At 53.3% G+C, this 15,971-nt stretch overlaps 1 protein-coding gene across 3 annotated transcripts in view; it reads left to right on the top strand.

Annotated features, from left to right (window-relative positions):
- SLC8A2 (solute carrier family 8 member A2) overlaps nucleotides 1-12,556 on the top strand; it is a 44,664-nt gene extending 32,108 nt beyond the window's left edge. For all 3 annotated transcript variants that reach the window (XM_054464773.2, XM_054464772.2, XM_063658503.1), the window contains 4 exons: nucleotides 3,151-3,275; nucleotides 3,564-3,663; nucleotides 8,804-9,082; nucleotides 10,748-12,556. In XM_054464773.2, the coding sequence (XP_054320748.1) occupies nucleotides 3,151-3,275; nucleotides 3,564-3,663; nucleotides 8,804-9,082; nucleotides 10,748-11,124 (881 nt within the window). In that variant the 3' untranslated portion in view covers nucleotides 11,125-12,556. The remainder of the gene's footprint in view (nucleotides 1-3,150; nucleotides 3,276-3,563; nucleotides 3,664-8,803; nucleotides 9,083-10,747) is intronic.
- Nucleotides 12,557-15,971: the final 3,415 nt, after the last annotated feature.

Raw genomic sequence — 15,971 nt, 5'->3', positions numbered from 1 at the left:
GTGGGCTCTGAGTGGGGAGGAGCCACTGGAAGAGGGCCTGGGGGAGGGTCCCAGCCCCAAAGCTACTCTTCCAGGTTGGGTTTGAGGCAGATTGGAGGTGAGATAAAGGCAGATTCAGGGCTGGGGGACAGTTCAGGCTGGCCTGAGAGTTGTTGGTGCCTGTGTGAGTTTGGGATTACAGTTAGCATTTTGGAGGTCAAGATTATGTCTGTAACATGGTGAAACCCCATCTCTTGTAAAGATACAAAAATTACCTGGGTGAGGCCAGGTGCGTTGGCTCACACCTATAATCCCAGCACTTTGGGAGGCCGAGGAGGGTGGATCACCTGAGGTCAGGAGTTAGAGAGCAGCCTCACCAACATGGTGAAACCCCGTCTCTACTAAAAATACAAAATTAGCCGGGCCTGATGGCACACGCCTGTAATTCCGCTCGAACCCGGGAGGTGGACGTTGCGGCGAGCTGAGATCGCGCCATTGCACTCCAGGCCGGGGAACAAGAGCGAAACTCTGCCTCAAATAAATAAAAAAAATTAGCTGAGTGTGATGACAGGCATCTGGAATCCCAGCTGCTTGGGAGGCTGAGGCAGGAGAATCGCTTGAACCCGGGAGGCAGAGGTTGCAATGAGCCAAGATTGTGCCACTGCACTCCAGCCTGGGCAACAGAGCAAGACTCTGTCTCAAAAGAAAAAAAAAAGATTATGTCTATAATCAGGGTTGTAAGTCATACAATCAGATCTGGGTTTGTGAGAGTGGGGTCAGAGAGAATCCAGTTTGGGGTTGATTAGGAGTGAGGTGGGGTTTGGATTGGAGATCGGGGTTAGGACCGTGTTAAGGTGAGAGTCACAGTGGAGGTTCTTTCCTGCTGGTGGGATCAGATTAGAATTAGAGTCAGATTTAGGTCAAAGCTAAAGTTGGACTTTGAGGTGAGTGATAGAGTTTGAGGAATTTAGGTTAGAATTGGGGCCAAGGACAGAGATTGGAGTAAGAGTTAGGGCTAAGGTCAGTGGCTTGGAGATGGACAAAGTCATTTTGGAGTCAAGATCAGAATTGGGATCCGAGGTTAGGATTAGGGTTAGATTAAAGATTGTATTCGTTGGAGGAAGCAATACAAGCTGCTATAACAAACTGACCCACAAATCCCAAGGGCTTAACACAGTAAAAGTTATTTCTTGGCTGGGCACAATGCCTCATGCCTGTAATCCCAGCACTTTGAGAGGCCCAGGCGGGCGGATCACTTGAGGTCAGGAGTTCAAGACCAGCCTAACCAACATGGTGAAACCCTGTCTCTACTGAAAATACAAAAATTAGCTGGGCATGATGGTGGGCACCTGTGATCCCACCTATTCAGGAGCCTGAGGCAGGAGAATCACTTGATCCTGGAAAGCGGAGGTTGCAGTGAGCCGAGATCGTGCCACTGCACTCCAGCCTGGGTGACAGAGTGAGACTCCATCTCAGAAAAGTAAGAGAGAGAGAGAGGGAGGGAGGGAGGGAAAGAAGGAAGGAAGGAAGGAAGGAAAGAAGGAGAAGAGACAAAAAAAGTTATTTCTTGCTCAGGCAAAGTTGTTTTTTGTTTCTTTGTTTGTTTTTGTGAGACGGAGTTTCGCTCTCGTTGCCCAAGCTAGAGTGCAATGGCACGATCTCGGCTCATGGCAACCTCCGCCCCCGGGTTCAAGAGATTCTCCTGCCTCAGCCTCCCGAGTAGCTGGGATTACAGGCACCTGCCACCACACCTAGCTAATTTTTTTGTATTTTTTAGTAGAGATGGGGTTTCACCATGTTGGCCAGGCTGGTCTCGAACTCCTGACCTCAGGTGATCCACCTGCCTTGGCCTCCCAAAGTGCTGGGATTACAGACATGAGCCACTGTACCTGGCCTCTCAGGCAAAGTTTTACGAGAGTGTTCCTAGTTGGTGGGTGGCTTTCTTCTGCCATGTGGCCATTCCATCTTGTGACTCCACTGTGCCAGGGAGCTTTGGCATTGTGGCTGGGTTTGCTGCTGGTGAACAGGGCAAGAGAGTTTGGAGGCTCACATGGGAGGTTTTCGGGGGCTAAGCCTGGAGGGACTGACCATCACTTCTGCCCACATTCTAGTGTCCATAACTCAGGCCATGGCCACACCCAGCTGCAAGGGAGGCTGGGAAATGTAGTTCAGCTCTTTGCCCAGGAAGGAGAGGAAACAGGTTCAGGTGAACACACTTCAGCTTCTGCCATGTGGTCAAGCTCCTCATGAGTGATGGTGTCAGAGTTGGGAGTTGGGACTGAGGTTTGAGGTCAGGTGTAGGACTGGAGTTAGATCTGGAGATAGAGTTTGGGATTTGGCTTGGGGTTATTGATGCTCCAGGTTATGGTGAAAGTTAGAGTCGGGATTAGGGTTTAGGGCTAGGGTTGTGCTGAGGTCAGACCCAGGGCTGAGGGTTGGGGTTTGGAGTCAGTGTTGATGACAGGCTCCCATTTGGGGCCACAGTGAGAGTCCAGCTCAGAGTTAGGGACGGACCAGAATTAGGGTTGGGCTGCTGCTAGGCTTGGAGTCAGGGGTCAGCATACTTTGGGGAGAGAAGCGAGCTCAGGACCAGGATGTAGGTGGGTCTGGTTCCGAGATTTGTGTCAAAATCGGGTGTCCTCCCCTTTCCTCACCACCTCAGCCACACTCTAGGATGTTTCCAGAAATTGGATGTAGAGACCGGGCCTCCCCTATCAGGGTGGCAACAATGATGATAATGTTGGTGATAATAATAAAGATAATAACATGTATTGAATATTTATTGTGTGCCAGGCACTGTTCTAAGCACTTCACACGAATTAATTCATTTAAGTCTCACAACCACCCCATGAGGTAGGTACTAATTATTGTGCCCATTTAACAGATATGAAAACTAAGGCACAGAGAGGCTCAGGCATTGCCTAAGGTCTCACAGCCTCCACCATACGAACCCCAGAGCCCACCAGCTAAAGATCATGAACCAGCCCTTGGGAGCTGGACCTCGGGGTTGAAGGAGACGGTGGTCAGGCGGGAGGCTGGGAGGAGTCACCAAGGAGCTTCCCAGAGGAGAACAGATAGGCTTTCTCTAACTATGGGGACAGGTAGTAAAGGCATCACAGGCCCAGTTAGGTAAGTCTCCCAGGAGTCTAACCCCCATCCCTCATGCTGCAGGGGATGGGGACAGGAAGCTAACAGCCGAGGAGGAGGAGGCTCGGAGGATAGCAGAGATGGGCAAGCCAGTTCTTGGGGAAAACTGCCGGCTGGAGGTCATCATCGAGGAGTCGTATGATTTTAAGGTGATTTTCCGGGGCCTCACCTTCCTGGAGTCCAGCCTGGGTCATTTCCTTGGGGAGGGTCCGGAAAGCGGGGAGCCACAAGGTTTCTAAGATCAGGCCAAAGGAGGGTCCCACGTCAGGACCACGGACAGCACATGCCTCTCTTTTTCCTTGCTTGCCTTCAGAACTGGGGTGTGGAAAGTTAAGGACCCCTGGGCACAGGCTGTGAGCCCCCGACCCAGGACCCCTCATGGAGCTTCCCTGGTTCGCTCAGGGGCAGTGACCTCTCCCCCACCCTCTCGTCCCCAGAACACGGTGGATAAACTCATCAAGAAAACGAACTTGGCCTTGGTAATTGGGACCCATTCATGGAGGGAGCAGTTTTTAGAGGCAATTACGGTGAGCGCAGGTAAGTGGGGAGGGAGGAGAGAGAAGAGAGAAAGATGGAGAGACAGAGACACAGGGAAAGGGGGAGAAATGAATGGAGACACAGGCACAAAGATAAAGAAACAGGCAGGGCGCGGTGGCTCACGCCTGGAATCCTGGCGCTTTGGGAGGGTGAGGCGGGAGGATTGCTTGAGGCCAGGAGTTTGAGGCTGCAATGAGGCGTGATCGTGCCTCTGCCCTCCAGCCTGGGCAACAGAGCAAGACCCTGTCTCTAAAAAAAATACAAGCAGGAGAGACAGACACACAGAAATACACAGGGAGAATCAGAGAGACATGGAGAAGACATGAGACAGAATGAATGGTGCAAACTGAAATGGGCGGGGGAGAGGGAGAGGCAGGTAGATGAGGACACAGAAAGGGCAGAGAAGGGACAGGCGGCGGCTGGAGTGGCTGGGAGGGTTTATGTTTGGCTCTGGGCTGAACCGGGAGGGTTCCCAGCCTGGGCTTTCTCCCACCGTCAGGCATCAGGAGGGTGGGAACAGATTAAATGGCGTGGCCACCCCAGAGAGAGCCTGGGTTCCTCCGTTGCCCTGGAGACAGTCACCAGGGCACCGAGCTCTTTCCCACCTGCTCGGGTCACCACCCTCCTTGGCCTCAGACAGGCCCACACTGCCCCCTTGTGGCTAGAGACACTACGACACTTGGACCCACGGACGGTCTTCTTGGAAGCCAACACTGGCCTTTTGTGATATGGATCGGGGAGACTGAGGCTCAGAGACAGAGGAGGGAGTGGCCTGAAGTCCCACAGGGAGTCCAGAAAAGGCCCAAGGTTGGAGCTCAGGGCTTCAGTCTCTTACATAACATCAGGGTTAAGGCCCCAGCTCTTGGGAACTGAAGGCATACATGGAATTGTGGTTGCAAAGAAACTGGGCGAGCAGGATCCAAAAAAACCAGGCTTAGGGGGTGGGAAAATACCAGGCAGCAGGCCTAGAAACACCAGACTGTTTGCCCAGTAGAAACAAAGTGGCATCTCCCTCTGAAGCCACATTCTTCTGACATACTTCTGAGGGATAATCTGGGCCCGACCCTATGTGAGACATTGCCAGGGACACAGAAGTGATTTCTGGCCCTGTCCTTATGGAGCTTACAGTCCAGTGTGGGAGACAGACATGTCACAAGAGAGAGACAACCCAGAGTAGGCAGGGCTGGGATGGGAGACCCAGAGGAAAGCCCTGATGCGGTTCCTAACCCAGCCTGAAAGTCAGGGAGGGCTTCCTGGAGGGGGTGGCTTCCCAGCTGAGTCTTCAAATGGGAAAAGATGTCAGCCAGGAGGAGGGAGAAGACAGGGAGAGTGTTTCAGGCAGAGGGAGAGCCAAGCACAGAGGCCCTGGAGTGTGCGAGATTATGGCACATTTTTTGGGTGGGTGCCTGGTGTTGGGCGGGAGGAAGAGGTACCAGGATGAGGCTGGAAATCGGCACATTTCCACACTGCTCCTTGTGGACCACAGTAGGGAGCTTGGGTGGCATTTTGAACACACTGGGGAGCCATGGAGGGTTTTGAATGGGGGAAGCCCCTGGGGCTAGAGAGAGCTTGTGGGAGGAAAGTAGAGAGGGTGTAGAAACTAGCAGGAGAGGCCAGGCGTGGTGGCTCATGCCTGTAATCCCAGCACTTTGGGAGGCCGAGGCAGGTGGATCACCTGAGGTCAGGAGTTCGAGACCAGCCTGACCAACATGGAGAAACCCCATCTCTACTAAAAATACAAAATTAGCCGGCCATGGTGGCCTGCGCCTGTAATCCCAGGTACTCAGGAGGCTGAGGCAGGAGAATCACTTGAACCTGGGAGGCAGAGGTTGCGGTGAGCCGAGATAGCACCATTGCACTCCAGCCTGGGCAACAAGAGCGAAACTCCATCTAAAAAAAAAACAAAAAACAAAACAAAAAAAGAAACTAGCAGGAGACAGGCCCTGCAGAGGCTCCTCTGAGGTTCATTCCACGAACAATGGGGAGATGGCAAGGGGCTCTTTGAGCTTCGGAACATTTCCTCTGGGGACTTAGTGGAGACGGAGGATGAGGTGGAACTGAAACGAGGTGTGAGGTGGTGGTGGTAGAGACCCAGCGTACATCGGGCTGTGGGTTTATAGAAACCAGGTGGTTAGATCAGGTCATTAGATCGGGGTGGAGGAAGAATAACAACATAACAATAATAATAACAGTAATGATAATCCTGATTATGACAACGGTGACCCTATCATGTCTTTTTTTTTTTTTTTTTTTTTTTTTTGAGATATGTAGTCTCAGTCTGTCGTCCAGGCTGGAGTGCAGTAGTGTGATCTCGGCTCACTATAGCCTCCTCAGCCTCCTCCTCCTGGGTTCAAGCGATCCTCCTGCCTCAGCCTCCTGAGTAGCTGGGATTACAGGCACCCACCACCATGTCTGGCTAAGTTTTGTATTTTTAGTAGATATGGGGTTTCACCATGTTGGCCCGACTGGTCTCGAACTCCTGACCTCAAGTGATCTGCCCACCTCAGCCTTCCAAAGTGCTGGGATTACAGGTGTGAGCTACTGTGCCCAGCTGACCCTATCATGTCTTGAGTGCCAGGCATGGTTGGCACTTCCTGTGTGAACTCATTTTAATTAATGTATCCTCAGTGTCTGGATCAGAGCTTGGTCACTTTGCACTTTGTCCAGCACGTGCCTTTTGGTTCTTTGCTGTCCCAGCACAGAGCTGCTGGAGGGGTGAGGGAGAAGGGTAGTCCACACTCCCTTAGGGGATGAGTCGGGTCCCATCTTGCACGCAGAGGTGCTTTTGTACTTCCTTTACCTGCCTTCCTACTGTAAGCTCCTTGAAGGCTGGACTTGGCATGGAGCATCTTTGAATTTTCCCCAGGCACCAAAAAAGGCTTTCAGTAATAACAATCGAAACAATAGTAATAACGCTGGAGGTGTCCGAGACTGTTGACAGCACTTTACATGAACCAACTCATTCTGTCATCACAAGTTTCCCATGAAGCAGGTATAATTATTTATCACAGATAGGCACCCAGAAGGCCAGAGAGGTGAGGACACTGATTCAGGATCGCACAGTGGATCCAGAGTTGGACACCAGAGAGGTGACTTCAGAGTGACAGGCATAACCACGAGCCTCCCTGTAGAGGGGAGCAGCTGGGGAAGTCAGCTGAGGCCAGAGTCCACAGAATACCAAGCCTAGGCGTGTGGGCCTAGGTTTGAAGGTAGTACAGAACCAAGGAAGGATTTGAAGCAGAGCAGGCAGAAGCCTCAACTGACATAGTGATGCAGTAATAGCAGCCGCCTCCCTCCCAAAGAGCGTGGCCTCCCTGCTCTGACCTCAGCCATGTCTTACATCAGTTAGGGATGCGTTCAGCAGTGACTGGTCAGGAGCTACGTTCGTTCTCATCAGCATCCTTCCAGATGTAATGTGTGCCACACACAAGTGTGGTCATTGATTCTCATTCATTGCTTTATACTAATCAGCGTAGGGTGAGGTAAACAAAACACTGCCTTAGGGCTTTCAGGTTATAAAAGCTACTGCAGGTTGGCTGGGCACGGTGGCTGACACCTATAATCCCAAAACTTTGGGAGGCCTAGGAGGGCAGATCACTTGAGGCCAGGAGTTTAAGACCAGCCTGGCCAACATGGCGAAATCCCGTCTCTAGTAAAAATACAAAAAAATCAGCCAGGTGGGGTGGTGCACACCTATGATTCCAGCTACTCGGTAGACTGAGGCATGAGAATCACTCGAACTCAGGAGGCGGAGGTTACAGTAAGCTGAGATCACACTACTGCCTCGGTAACGGAGGGAGACTCTGTCTCAAAAAAAAAAAAGTCACTGCAGGTCAAAAGCTGGTCAGATTAGGTCACAATAGGTGATACAGCTCTAAGCATGAGGCATCCTTTACAAAGCTCAGAAAACACATCCATAACCCAATGCCCATATCAGGAAAGCCAGGGCTTTCCAGAAACCCTCTGTTTATATCTCATTGGCAGACTGGGTCAGATAGTCACTCACAAGGGGAATTCTGGCAAAACAAGTATTTAGCCAGGGACATGGCAACTGCCAACTGCAAGGGATTCTGGGAAAGTGAATACTGTATTTTTATCTGAGGCCATAGCTGTTGCTAGCCTCAAGGGATTCTAGGAAAGTGATTAATTTTGGCTGGGTATATAGCCCTCTAGCTGCAATGGATTCTGGGAAAGTGAGTACATTTAGTGGAGACTGTGGCTTTGGTTAGCTGCAGTGAATCTGAGGAAGTGAGTAGTTCTAGCTGTGGACTGGTTTTCAGTAGCTGTGAAGGCTTCTTGGAAAATGAATAATTTTAGCTAGGGGTATGGCTGTCCCTGGCAGCAAAGGGTCCTGGGGAACTGGATATTTTTAGCTGGGCAGATGTGGCCTCCTCTAGCTTCAAGGGATTCTGGGAAAGTAACTTTTTAGCGTTGACTTGGCCACATTTAGGTGCAAGCAGTTCCGGGAAGGTAAATATTTTTCACCTGGGCCCATTCATGCTCCTAGCTTCAAGGGATTCTGGGAAAGTAATGGGTTTTAGCTGCTGACTTGGCCACATTTAGGTGCAAGGGATTCTGGGAAAGTAAATATTGTCACCTGGGCCCATTCACACTCCTAGCTTCAAGGGATTATGGGAAAGTAACTGTTTTTAGCTGCTGACATGGTAACACTTAGGTGCAAGGGATTCTGGGAAAGTAAATATTTTTCATGTGAGCCCATTCACACTCCTAGCTTCAAAGGATGCAGGGAAAGTAACTGTTTTTAGCTGCTGACATGGCCACACTTAGGTGCAAGGGATTCTGGGAAAGTAAATATTTTTTTACCTGGCCTCAGTCATGCTCCTAGCTCCAAGGGATTCTGGGGAAGTAACTGTTTTTAGCTGCTGAGTTAGCCACATTTAGATCCAAAGGATTCTGGGAAAGTAAATATTTTTCACCTGGGCCCATTCATGCTCCTAGCTTCAAAGGATTCTGGGAAAGTAACTTTTTATCAGTTGACTTGGCCACATTTAGGTGCAAGGGATTCTGGGAAAGAAGTTCATTCAGTGGGACTGGCTGTCAGGAAGTTAGACAAAATGGGGCTTCTGTAGGCAAGGAAGGAAGTCCGAGTGTATGCCCCAGCTGGGTCGTGTGCCCACAGGGGATGAGGAGGAGGAGGAGGACGGGTCCCGGGAGGAGCGGCTGCCGTCGTGCTTCGACTACGTGATGCACTTCCTGACGGTGTTCTGGAAGGTGCTCTTTGCCTGTGTGCCCCCCACCGAGTACTGCCACGGCTGGGCCTGCTTTGGCGTCTCCATCCTGGTCATCGGCCTGCTCACCGCCCTCATTGGGGACCTCGCCTCCCACTTCGGCTGCACCGTTGGCCTCAAGGACTCTGTCAATGCCGTTGTCTTCGTGGCCCTGGGCACCTCCATCCCTGGTAACACCCTGGGAGACTTTGGTGGGGTAGGATCTCAGATGAGCCAGGCAGGGGCAACACAGGATCCTGCCGAAATGAGGTGGGTGGAGTCACACAGCGCCCATGTGGTGGGTCTCAGAGAAATACCGAGGTGGGGCATAATAGAAGCCAGGCAGCAGGTCCCCTAGATGCAAGATGTGAACTGAATCCTCCCCAAAAGCACCCAGGTGGAAGGTCCCATAAAACTAAGGTAGCAGGAAATGCTAGAAACCATACAATGGATTTCATAGAGAGAAGGTGGCAGCGCGGGGAAGAGACAGCTGTGGGGAGAGGGGTTCCTAGGAAGACGGTGTGGATGTCAGAGAAGCCAATCAGTGGGTTCCATAGAAACAAGCCGTTGATGCCCCATCCCGCAAGAAACCAGACAGAAGAGTCCATGGAACTATGTTGGGGGACATGACAGAAACCAGGCCAGTGAACCTCAAAGTTGTTTTTTTGGGGTTTTTTTTTTTTTCGGTGGGGGGACAGAGTCTTGCTCTGTCGCCCAGGCTGGAGTGCAGTGATCTTATGATCTCAGCTCACTGCAACCTCTGCCTCCCAGGTTCAAGCGATTCTTCTGTCTCAGCCTCCCGAGCAGCTGAGACTACAGGCACACGCCACCACCCCCAGCTAATTTTTACATTTTTAGTAGAGATGAGGTTTCACCATATTGGCCAGGCTGGTCTCAAGCTCCTGATCTCGTGATCTGCCCGCCTTGGCCTCCCAAAGCGCTGGGATTACAGGCGTGAGCCACCACGCCCGGCCAAACCTCAAAGTTTTAACTAAGATGAGGGAACAGGTGGGTGCAGTGGCTCACGCCTGTAATCCCAGCACTTTGGGAGGCCAAGGCAGGGGGAGGATCACTTGGGCCCAGAAGTTTGAGGCCAGCCTGGGCAACATGGTGAAACCCCATCTCTACAAAAAATACAAAAATTAGTTGGACGTGGTGGCGCATGCCTGTGATCCCAGCTGCTCGGGAGGCTGAGGTGGGAGGATCACCTGAGCTGGGGAAGATGAGGCTGCAGTGAGCCATGATTGTACCACTCTACTCCAGCCTGGGTAACAGAGCAAGACCCTGTCTCAAAACAAAACAAACAAAAAATATAGCCGGGCGCGGTGGCTCACACCTGTAATCCCAGCACTTTGGGAGACCGAGGCGAGTGGATCACCTGAGATCAGGAGTTCGAGACCAGCCTGGCCAACATGGTGAAACCCCGTCTCTACTAAAAACACAAAAACTTAGCAGGGCGTGGTGGGCGCCTGTAATCCCAGCTACTCAGAGAATCGCTTGAACCCGGGAGGCAGAAGCTGCAGTGAGCTGAGATCGCGCCACTGCACTCCAGCCTGGGTGACAGATCAAAACTCCGTCTCGGAGGAAAAAAAAAAAAATCAGGCAGTGAGTCCCATAGAGAATGAATCCCACAGAAAGCAGGCGGCGGGTCCCATAGAAAGCCGGCAGCAGTTCCAGTGGCGAGCAGGCCTAGAGATGGTGATGGACTTTGCCTCTTGGGTGGGGGTCAGGGGTCTTGAGCCCACACTGCCCGCAGAAAGCAGGCGACGGGGAAAGGCTGGGAGGGGGCAGGCGGATGCCCGCCCCTGTGGGTGGCTGCGCAAAGCCCCTCCGACCCGTATGTCTCTGCCCCGCAGACACGTTCGCCAGCAAGGTGGCGGCGCTGCAGGACCAGTGCGCCGACGCGTCCATCGGCAACGTGACCGGCTCCAACGCGGTGAACGTGTTCCTGGGCCTGGGCGTCGCCTGGTCGGTGGCCGCCGTGTACTGGGCGGTGCAGGGCCGCCCCTTCGAGGTGCGCACTGGCACGCTGGCCTTCTCCGTCACGCTCTTCACCGTCTTCGCCTTCGTGGGCATTGCCGTGCTGCTGTACCGGCGCCGGCCGCACATCGGCGGCGAGCTGGGCGGCCCGCGCGGACCCAAGCTCGCCACCACCGCGCTCTTCCTGGGCCTCTGGCTCCTGTACATCCTCTTCGCCAGCCTGGAGGCGTACTGCCACATCCGGGGCTTCTAGGGCCTTGCGCAGAGACTCGTCCCCACCGCCCGCCCGGGGCTAGGGACTCGGCTGCACCTGCTCTTGGACCCTGGTCTCCTTTTCCCCCCAGACTCGGCCTCCTCTCCTGGGACTCGGCCTCCCTTTTCCGCCCCCTCCCCGGACTTTGATTGCCCCTGTTCTGTGTCCCCAGTAGCTCAGCCTTCCCCCTTCCTCTCGGGAGCCTCCCCGGTTCCTCCCCTACGGTGACCCCAACTCCAGCCCATCCTGTTGGTGACCGTCTATACCCCTGGGGAAATTCCCACCCCAGTCCTCTCCCCAGGGAACCACCCCCGGTAACCATCCTGGGGAGTTTAAGGTCTCTCTCCCTGGTCACCCAGCCTGGCTTTGCCCCCAAAGTCTCCCTTCCCCTAGTGACGCCCCCCCCCTACTTCACCCCATGCCCCAGAGCCTCAGAACCTACCCTCCCTGGGGGACCCTCGAAGGAGGCCGTCAGAGGCCGTCTCAGATCCCAGCCCTTCCCCCCAGCCCTCAGGGAGCTCCGCTCAGCCCCGGCGGGGAGGAGCGGGTGGGTGTGTGCGCAAGGAGGCCGCACACCTTTCCAATCCCTCCACTCGGGTTCTTGGGAGGACACTCATTCTCCAGGCTCGGAGACGGGAGGGGAGAAGTTTGGGGTTTCAGTCCCAGGGCTTAGCTGGAGGAGGCATATTTTGAACCTGCAACTTCAGACATTCCAGCGCCCCCACTCGCCCTCCACTACCTCTGAGAGCCCAGCCACGCCTTGGAGGGAGTGGCTTGTGTGTGTATATAGTGTGTTTGGGGGAGGGGGGACGCGGGAGGGTGCATGTCTTGGGAAAAGGGGGTGACAGACTTAACTTTTGAGAGGGCAGCAGACTCCCTCAGCCATGAGAACCAGCTTTGGGGAGGAGGCCGGGAATCAAAGCGAGTCCAGCTGATCTCCCCTGACAATCTGGAAGGTTTATTTTGCCCTCAGTGCCAGCCAATCCGGGCAGGACCCTCGAAGAGGAGACCGAGGGTCCCAGAGGACCAATGCTACAAGCCAGCAAATGCTGCCACATCTCTGCCTGATGGGGGGGTGGGGGCGGGTGGGGGGATGGGACTGGGCCAAGGGATCTGGGTGGGCATTTTTAACTTTGGAGGCCTTCCATCTGTTGGTAGGCCATCTGCATTTTCTTACTGTTGATGTTTCCTGCCCAAAGGACACATTTGGGCAGTGCCACCCACTCCTTGGGCCCCTAGGATGACCCAGCTACCCCCATAACTTTCTGCTTCCCACAGGTTTTCAGCATTCTATCGTCCTGTTGTGCTCAGCCCCAACATCCCAGACCCGTTACCCACTACCCTTCTCTCCCCCAGCTCATCATCAGTCGCTGTCTCTTTTCTGTGATTTCTGTAAAAGTTGCCATAAAACTTTGAAATTCTGCCTGAAAAACAGTCCCGTGGGAAGCTGGGATTGAGGAGGAGGGGGCTAATAAGGTCTCTGACTGAGATCTGGGCAACTGTTAAACCAAGTAATCTGGGTTTTTGCGGCCCGCGGTCGTCTGCGGGACACACCCACATATAGCAGCAGCGCCCGGGTGCAGCCGCCAAGCTCTTCCACTCGCCACGCCACCATCAGTAATGAGCTTCCACTAGCCACACCCCCATCCAACAGTCCTGGGCTTCCACTAGCCACGCCCCTCCACTCTCCACGCCCCCATTCGTCAGTCGTGCGTTTCCACTAGCCACGTCCCCATTCATCAGCCAAGCTCCTCCACTTGCTACGCCCGCATCTGTCAATTAGGGGTTTCCACTAGCCAGGGCCCCATCCATCAGCCTAGCTCTTCCACTAATCACACCCCCATTCATCAGTCGTGCTTCAGCCACGCCTTCCTGCTTCAATCAGGGGCTTCCACTAGCCACGCCCCCATGCATGAGCCACAGTTTCTCTTTAAAAAGAGAGACGTTCATTTGCCTGAGCGAAAGAGCTGGGGTTGATGGGGTTTCCTAAATAAAGCAAGTAATTTTCTCAGATCCTACAGGAGGAGGGGTGTGTGTGTGTGTGTGTGTGTGTGTGTATGTGTGTTGTGCCAAAGGACACAGCCTGTGTAAAGGTGTGCAGAGTTGTGAGATAATGGCTTTTACAGAGCCCTGGAAATGGTTATTATGAACGAGGTATGGGGTGCGTGAGGAGTGAACTTGAGGACAAATCATAAGAGACTTTATCAGCCACTCTAGGGAGCTTGGAATTTATCCTAAGAGTAAAGGGGAGCTTTGGAAGGGATTAAGTGGGCGAAGGAGGCAGGCGGTTGATATCACCTGATTTATTTTATGAGACGTTCCTCCTGGCTACTGGGGGCTGGGAGACCAGGGACAAGGCTGGAGCAGGGACAGGGGCAGCAGAGGAGGGGAGAGGGGAGTAGGAGGGTGGGAGGGTGATGGTGAGAAGGGAGTGGTTGAGAGAGAATGGATGGGACTGGGTGAGGGAGTTCAGGGAGTGCATCTTGGCAGGAGAGAGGTGGTGTGTTCATTCAAACGGATAGCCAGGGAGAGTTGGGTGAAAGGGCAACTGAGGAGTGGGCAGGGCTGGGGAAAACGAGGGAAGGTGTAGTACCCCAGGGCTAGCAGCAGAGGGAGCGGTTGCCATACCTGGGCTAGAAAGGGTGAGCAGAGGCGCCCGAGGCTGCAGAGACCTGGGTACCTGGGTCTGTAGAGTAGAAGAGTACCGGCATCGCCAACCTGCACTGGGGATGGCGGGGCACCGGGAGAGTAAGCACCTCAACCTCATTCTGCTCCCACCTGCTAGTCTCCTGCCACTTCCTCCCACCGGCCGCACCCAACCTGAAGTCCAAGGTAAGACAATAGGCCCACGGCATGGTGGCTCACGCCTGTAATCCCAGCACTTTGGGAAGCCAAAGCGGGAGGGTCGCTTGAGCCTAGGAATTCAAGACCAGCCTGGACAACATAGCGAGTCCCCGTGTCTCCAGAAACTTTGAAAGTTAGCCAAGCGTGGTGGCATTTGCCTGTAGTTCCAGATACTCAGGAGGCTGAGGCAGGAGGATCGCTTGAGCCCAGGAGGTCGAGGCTGCCGTGAGCTATGATTGCATCACTGCACTCCAGCCTGAGTGACAGAGAAAGACCCTGTCTCCCCTCTACCAAAAAAAAAAAAAAAAAAAAAAAATCGACCTTTGGCTTTAGGCCTTGATGAGAACAGGTTTGTGGAAGGTGTAGGGGCAGAAGGTGCACTGATCTGCAGTGGGAGGTGGGGAAACTGAGTCAGGGCATGTAGATCACTCTTTGGAGAATCCTGATGTGAGGAGGGAAGGTTGCTGGAGGAGCAGTAGGGCATTGACTACAGGGGCACAGGAGAGCAAGGGAGGCCTGTGCTAACAGCAGCTGGCAGTGATGGGGATACCCCCAAGCATGATCTCCTTAAACCCATTGCCAGTTCTATACCTCACCCCATTCCACGGAAGAGGAAACTAAGGCTCAGAGAGGTGAAGCAATGTGCCCAAAGTTTCACAGGTAGAAGGGCAAAGATGGGACAGGATGAGGTCCATGATGTAGAATGGGACAAGGGACACCGTCAACTTTTTTTTTTTTTTTTTTTTAGATGGAGTTTCACTCCTTTTGCCTAGGCTGGAGTGCAGTGGCGCGATCTCGGCTCACTGCAACCTCCACCTCCCGGGTTCAAATGATTCTCCTGCCTCAGCCTCCCAAGTAGCTGGGATTACAGGCGCCCGCCACCACACCTGGCCAATTGTTGTATTTTTAGTAGAGCCGGGTTTTACCACGTTGCCCAGGCTGTTCTCGAACTCCTTTGAACTCCTCACCTCAGGTGATCCACCCACCTCAGCCTCCCAAAGTGCTGGGATTACAGGCATGAACCATCATGCCAGGTCTGGGACACCTTCATCTTAACAAATGCAAACAAAGAAAGGGGGTATAGAGTCTGGGTGCAGGAAGATGAGTAAGGTCTCAGCTTCAAAGAGGGACACATTGAGAGCTTGAGGCTTGGAAAACATGAGGACTTTCACACCTGTCCCGTCACCTCACCCCGAAGGTGATGATTCTCACCTGGATGCAAAGAGCTCCATGGGGTCAGCTTGGGAGTGATTCACATTGTCCTGGGAGGTAGCACAGTGTAGCGGCTGACCTTCTCTGTGCCTCAGTTCCCTCATCTGGAAAATGGGTGATAATGATGCTAACAGTATGTCACAGGGTTGTCGTGAGGATTAAATGAATATATATTAGCCTCACAGGACGGGTGTAGTGGCTCATGCCTGTTATCCCAGCACTTTGGGAGGCCAAGGTGGGAGGATCGTTTGAGCCCAGAACTTCGAGACCAGCCTGGGCAACACAGTGAGACCCCATCTCTACTAAAAATAAAAATTATCTAGGCATCGTGGTGCATACCTGTAGTCCTAGCTGCTCCAGAGCCTGGGGTGGGAGGATCACTTGAGCCCAGAAGGTTGAGGCTGCTGTGAGTCACGATCATGCCACTGCACTGCAGCCTAGGTGACAGAGTGAGACCCTGTCTCAAAAAACAAACAAATGAACAAAACCCAAGCAAAACCCAAAAGTCATCTGGAGGCAGAACTCCTTCTTCCTGGAGGGACTTCAGTCTTAAGGCCTTCAACTGATTGAATAAGGCCCACCCATACAATCTGCTTCACTCAAAGTCAACCGATATTAAATGTTAATCTCATTTTTTTTATTTTTGAGATGGAGTCTGGCTCTGTTGCCCAGGCTGCAGTGCAGTGGCGCGATCTCAGCTCACTGCAAGCTCTGCCTCCCGGGTTCACGCCATTCTCCTGGCTCAGCCTCCCGAGTAGCTGGGACTACAGGCGCCCGCCACCACGCCTGGC

This window comes from Pongo pygmaeus, chromosome 20, assembly GCF_028885625.2.
Source record: "Pongo pygmaeus isolate AG05252 chromosome 20, NHGRI_mPonPyg2-v2.0_pri, whole genome shotgun sequence".
Taxonomy (NCBI): domain Eukaryota; kingdom Metazoa; phylum Chordata; class Mammalia; order Primates; family Hominidae; genus Pongo; species Pongo pygmaeus.
The sequence above is the reverse complement of the archived record's forward strand: the minus strand, read 5'-3'. Positions and strand labels throughout refer to the sequence as shown.